The sequence below is a fragment of the Molossus molossus genome, unplaced genomic scaffold (assembly GCF_014108415.1).
Source record: "Molossus molossus isolate mMolMol1 unplaced genomic scaffold, mMolMol1.p scaffold_m16_p_8, whole genome shotgun sequence".
Taxonomy (NCBI): Eukaryota; Metazoa; Chordata; class Mammalia; order Chiroptera; family Molossidae; genus Molossus; species Molossus molossus.
In genome coordinates this window covers 1,099,913-1,105,912 of record NW_023425402.1, presented here as the reverse complement: position 1 = coordinate 1,105,912, position 6,000 = coordinate 1,099,913, and the positions used below count along the sequence as shown (strand labels likewise).

At 60.2% G+C, this 6,000-nt stretch overlaps 1 protein-coding gene across 3 annotated transcripts in view; it reads left to right on the top strand.

Annotated features, from left to right (window-relative positions):
• The first annotated feature begins 747 nt into the window (after positions 1–747).
• GABBR1 (gamma-aminobutyric acid type B receptor subunit 1) overlaps positions 748–6,000 on the top strand; it is a 28,618-nt gene continuing 23,365 nt past the window's right edge. For 2 of the 3 annotated variants that reach the window (XR_004957624.1, XM_036248396.1), the window contains exons 1-5: positions 748–1,053; positions 1,453–1,534; positions 2,187–2,390; positions 3,131–3,316; positions 4,616–4,636. Coding sequence is in view for 2 of the 3 variants with exons in the window: in XM_036248396.1 (XP_036104289.1) it covers positions 1,453–1,534; positions 2,187–2,390; positions 3,131–3,316; positions 4,616–4,636 (493 nt within the window). In the remaining variant the exon portion in view is untranslated. The remainder of the gene's footprint in view (positions 1,054–1,452; positions 1,535–2,186; positions 2,391–3,130; positions 3,317–4,615; positions 4,637–6,000) is intronic. The other variant, XM_036248397.1, reaches the window with a different exon arrangement.

Below are 6,000 nucleotides of genomic sequence, written 5' to 3'. Positions count from 1 at the left end.
GGCAGACCGGCGGGCACACGCGCACACATCTTCCGCCCCCCGACGCCAGGAGCCCCTAGACCCGTCAGGAGGCCTGCACTCCCCCACTTGTCTCGAGCTGCCAGCTCTTCCCCGTCAAGGAATATTGATTGCCAGGCCCTGCTAGACACAGATGTTGAGGCTCCAGCCCACTTCTTGGAGGCGCTTTAGTCTTTGCTTTTCCTAAGCCTCCTACTCTGTCATTTCCTCCCCTTGCCCGCCCTCCCGGTCTTCGGCTCCCAGCCCCCTCTCCTCCAGGGGCAGGCAAGTAGCGCTGCTCGCTGCTGGGCCCAAGGAGCCACTCTGGTCTTCCGACTCTCTCGTCCCCGCCCAGCTCCTGTCCAGCTCTGGGCCTTCATCCCTCCGCAGCCCTCCTCTCCGCTGTCTGCCCCTGGCTGCTCTTTTCTCTCCCGCCCGTCTCCTTCTCCTTCTGGCCCTTCACCTCCGCCTCTCCCCTTCCACCCACATCCAGAGCTGCCTTCTCTCTGTGCGGCCGTCCTTCTCCACCTGCACCCCAGTCCCTGTCTCAGCGCCAGCTCCTGCGCCTGGGGCGCGGCTCCGCTCGCCCTCGCCCCGGGGCCCAGCTGCCGCGGCGGAGGGTCCCTCCGCGCTCCCCCGCCCCGCCCCGCGCTGTGGGCGGTCCAGGGCGGGGCCCGAGTCCGGGGCGGCTCCCGGCGCTCGGGTTGTGGGAGGGGCCCTCCTCCCATTTCCCCAGCTCCCCCGCGCCCCGTCTTCTCCCGCACCCTCCCGCTTCCCTCCGCCCGGGAGCTTTCCTGGGTCCCCGGCGCCGCCTCCTTCGCTCACGGCTCCCCGCTCCCACGGCCGCCGCCGCCCCGGGGAAGGAGAGACGGGGGTGGGGTCGGGGGAAGCGTGAGAGGAGGCCGAGACCCTGGCTGGGCTGGAGCCCGGATTCCAGGGCCGGAGGGTCGGGAGGTAGAGGGAAGGTGGAGGAGAGAGGAGGGGGAGCGGGGAGGAGCGGCCGGGCCTGGGGCCTTGAGGCCGGGGACCGCCGGGGCGCAGGGCCGGCGCGCCGAGGTAAGAGCCGGGGCCCGGGGAGCAGGGCTGGGAGGGAGGCGGGGAGGGCCGAGCCGGAGACCCGGGGCGAGGGGAGAGCAGGGGCGGCGGGGAGGCCGTCGGGGACCTGGGTGAGCAGGGCCAGAGCGCCTCGGGGCCGGGGGAGAGGAGGTGGTGAGAGGTGGAGTCCCGGGAGGGTGGGGGGCCGAGGGAGGCAGGAGGAGGGTGGGGACAGGCTTTCTCTCCTCCTCTCCCCCCACCGGCCCGGGCTCCGCCCCCGCCTCCCTCGCGGGGCGCTCTCCGGTCCCCAGGCTGAGCCGGGTTGGAGCCTCGGAGGCTACGGCAGAGAGGCCGGGCCTCCTCCGGATCCCGGCGGTGCCCGCGGGGCTCGGTCGGGTCCTCACGGCGCCTCTCACTCAGATGCTGCTGCTGCTGCTGGCGCCGCTCTTCCTCAGCCCACCGGGCGCGGGCGGGGCGCAGACCCCCAACGCCACCTCGGAAGGTGCATCCTCCTCTGGCGACCTCCGGCACCCCTCCGCCCCACCCGCCTTTCCTGGTCCTCGTTCCTATCCCGTCAGCCTGGCCGCCCGTCTGCGCGGCCCACTGGAGTACCCCAGACCGCCTCTGTCACCCCACATCACTGCACCAGGCCACCTTTCCGTGACCCTGCGTTATTGTGTCAGCTCCACCCCTCCTGGCCCCACATCACTACCCCGGCTCTGCCCTTTCCTTGTTCTACGTTTCTCCCAGGTGGCCTTATAAGACCCGTTCTCCTCTCATCCGAATTCAACTCAAACGTCCTCCTTGAGCCTTCTCGCCCTGCTCACTCGCATATCACCCCCCCCCCCACGATCTCAGTTACTTTCTCCTTGCCCCCAACCAGCACCCTTCCCTCCCGACTTGCAGGCTCTCTCATCAGCCTTCACCGCGGCTCATCACGCTCTGTCCAGAGTTCTCTGTGCAGAGAGTACTCTGAGCAGAACGTTACTCTGTGCAGAGTTCTGTTCCCTCCCCAGCCCCCCCTCCCCATCCCATCCCCTCGGTCCTCCACCGGCCCCTTGACCACGCCCTAGGCTCTCGGCCTCGCTGCTGACTATGCCTTTTCCTTTCCTCCCGCCATTCCTCTCTCTGCTCCTCCCTGACTCACCCCTCAGGTTGCCAGATCATACACCCGCCCTGGGAAGGGGGCATCAGGTATAGGGGCCTGACTCGGGATCAGGTGAAGGCTATCAGCTTCCTGCCGGTGGACTACGAGATTGAGTATGTGTGCCGGGGGGAGCGCGAGGTGGTGGGGCCCAAGGTCCGAAAGTGCCTGGCAAATGGCTCCTGGACAGATATGGACACACCCAGCCGTTGTGGTGAGTAGCCTTCCAATGCCCCTCTCTTCTTCAAGACCATCCTCTTCCTGCCTCAAATTTAGCATTATTATTTGCAAGTCAGCACTTTAAATCCACTGTAACTAAACTCACAAGTACATTTATGGTAAGAGGGACTTTGCTGTGCACAGTGAGAGGCATTCAAGTTCGCTGCCTGCATATTTCATTTCATCCTTCCTTCCTTTTAGGCCACTGACCATTGATAAAATAACCTGATTATTCATCTTGTAAATTATTCTCTTAAAGGATCATTATTGGCAGATTATGCAGAAACATTCTAAAATTATCTCATTACATTTCTGAATACCTCTGTCTCTAATGCGAGAGGCTGCATGCCCAAGAAACAGAATCTGGTTAACATTAATACAAGCCAGCTAGAATGAGAAAGGCAAGACCAAGTGTGCATCCACAGTCACATACATCCACCCATCTCAAAGCCAGAGAACGGCTCACTGAAGAGATCAATCCATTTTATGTGCTTATAGCTCCATCTTGGGTTCCTACATGGCAATACTTTTTCCTTTTTCCCCCCTGTGGGAATGTGTGGATGCTTCAGGACTAAGGGAGGACTGCAAGCTAGAGAGACCAATCCTCTTTACACTGGATTTCCTGCACTGTCGGATGCTCGTGGGCCCAAACCCAAAGCTGAGCCTCCTGCTCTTTAAGGAGAGGGAGCCTTCTCCAACCTGCTTCTCTTTCTCTATTTCCCTGTCTCTCTACAGTCCGAATCTGCTCCAAGTCTTATTTGATGCTGGAAAATGGGAAGGTGTTCCTGACGGGTGGGGACCTCCCAGCCCTGGACGGAGCCCGGGTGGATTTTCGCTGTGACCCTGACTTCCATCTGGTTGGGGGCTCCCGGAGCATCTGTAGTCAGGGCCAGTGGAGCAGCCCCAAGCCCCACTGCCAGGGTGAGGGGAGCAGCTGCCTGCATGCAGTCAATGAGTCTGGGAGTGGGCTGGACATGGGCGGCAGGAAAGGATGGGTGCTGTACAGATGGAGGCTTTGGGGAGGCAGAGGTGGGAGCCCAACTCCTTCCTCCATCCATCTGCCTCCAACTTCCTCCTTCAGTCCCCAGTTTGCACTTTACCTATGTTGGGTTGGGGCTTCCTTTCTTTACCCTTCTCTCTTTTTTTGTCATCTTCTCCCTGCTCCCAGTTCTTGGGTCTCACGTTTTCTCTTTTCCATTATGAATTTCACCCTCCATCACCCTTCTTAAGGTTTAAATACTCCAGTTTTCCCTCACCCCAATCCTCTTCTCTACACTTAGAACTTTCTATGCATAAACCTCATCTAGAACCAATCCCTCTCCATTCACTGTATAACTGAATTATTGTACAGACTCAGAAATAATGTCATACTTAGAAAAGTTGATAAGATTGGAAAGACTGTCTGGGGTGGAAAATTATCAGGGTAAAATTAAAAAGTCTTAAAACTGGTGACAGAGCTGCCAGAGCATTAAGACTGCCAGGGACGAGGGCAAGCGGCCCTCTCTCCCTCCCAGACGACCACCTTCATTCCCAGAGGGAATCTACTTGTGTCTGTCATCTTTTCTGCCATCTAGTTCTGCAAAATGTCCCTTTTCTTGGGCATACAGATTTTCCCTCTGCAGCTTCCTCTCCTGGGATGCAGGCATATCTTTCGCTTCCTCTACCCTTGTAGACTCTTTCAAGATCCTCATATTCTCAATTATTCTGCTTGTAGTTTATCATTCCATTTTAGAAATTAGGAGTCCTTTGGGGAGATTATTCCCCATTTATACAGGCCTCTTCTTGTGCTTTAATAATGTAGAGGGTCGTAATAATGTGTTCACATGGTCATAGTGTTTTGTTTTGTTTTTTGTAAAAATTGCATAAGTAAGCTATTTTAACAGCAATAGCTTAAAACCATTTGTATTTATAATTGTTTTCTTTAAAAGAGAGACCCCACATTTGATCATATTTAGGCTCCACAAACCAGGATATGCCCGTGTCTTAGCTGTAGGCATTTCTGTCTCAAATTCTGTTGTCCTATGAAAAATAAAAGAAGAAAACAAGTCCTGACCCACAGTCCGCCTTGCTCTTATCCCCAGGCACCCTCCCTTCAGAAAGACAGGCTTCTGCTGTCGCCCGTCTTCAGCATGGACAGGTGTGGGAGGGGGCTGGGGATGAGGCCAGGGAAGCTGGGCGCCAGTGGTAACTCTTCTCTGATCCCGTCTTTCCTGCTGCCAGTGAATCGAACGCCACACTCAGGTGAGATGAGAAACCCTTCTCGTGTGCACTGCCATACCCCGCCCCTCACTCTTCACCCTCCACCCCCAGGAGTTCTGCCCCGAGGCTATGGAAATCGGTATCCTTCTCCCACCTTCCCCACCCACCCCAGTTAGCAGCCGGCCCTTTTCCCTACCTGTTTCCTGCCCCAGTCCCGGTTTGCCAGGCCGTGGCCCCTCCCGTCTCCCCGCCTGGCTGCACTTCCCCCGGCTCCCAGACTCAGCTTTGGCCACATGGAAGAGCCCAGCAGGGGGCGGCAGGGAGCTGGGAGGCCCCAGCTCCCCACTGGTCTTTCCTGTGGGCTTCCTTCCGACCTGCCGAGAACCTTTCCTGCCCGCCCTTCCCTAGGATTTCACCTGAGGACTCCGTCGGCCCCTCCTACCCTCCTCACCCCGGCCCAGCCCCATCTGCCTCCTTCAGCCCCTCCCTTACCCGTTTCTTCCCTACATCCTTTTCCTTCTCTTTTATCTCAGTTCCTTCTCCCACCACCTTTTCACAGCCTCCGTCACCGAGCCCCTTGTTCCCGACTTCTGTGCCCATCACTCCCCTTTGGACTCCCCCACCCAACTACCTCTTTCCCAAACCGTTCCCGCCGCCCTCCGCCTCCAGCTCGCACCCGCGCCCTTCACCTTCGATTCATTCCGCTGGGAGCCGCTCAGGCCCAGCCCCTCGCGCGCGCCCCTCTCCTCCCCTGCGCCCCCTCTCCGCGGTGCTCGGCCTCCCGCCGCTCCCTCCGCCGGCCCGCACGCCGGCACGCCCCTCCCCCTCTCCCCGCCCCCCACTCCCAAGGCCCCTTCCTCGGCTGTCCCCTCCCCCAGGGGTCCGATCTCCCACCCCTCTCCGCTCGGTTCAGCTGTCGTTCCCACTGTTGCGCTCGCCTCCATCCCCGCCCCCTTCCTCCTCCTCGACTCCTGCCCCCACCCCTGCCGCGCGCCTCCCGTGACGTCAGAGCCCCCTCCCAGCCCGCATCTGCCTCCTCCTCCCCTCGGTCGGTCAGTCAGTCCGCGAGGAGGGTCCGCGGTGGCTGGAGCAGGCGGAGGCGGTGGCGGTGGCGGTGGCGGGAGCCGTGCGGGCCTTAGGAAGCCAATCTTCCCTGCTTCCCCGAGGCCCTAGTCTCCTCTGCCCCACAAAACCAGGGATGGAGGCGCCTCCTCGACACCCCCTCCGCAGCCCTCCCCAGGACAAGTGTCCCCCTTGAGCTACCCCTCCCCAAGCAGCTACCGCCCGCCCCTCCCTGCCATGGGTCCGGGGGACGCTGTTCCCCGGGTGGGGTGGCCACTGCCGCTCTTGGTGGCGATGGCGTTGGGGGTGGCCCCGGTGGCGTGGGCCTCCCACTCCCCCCATCT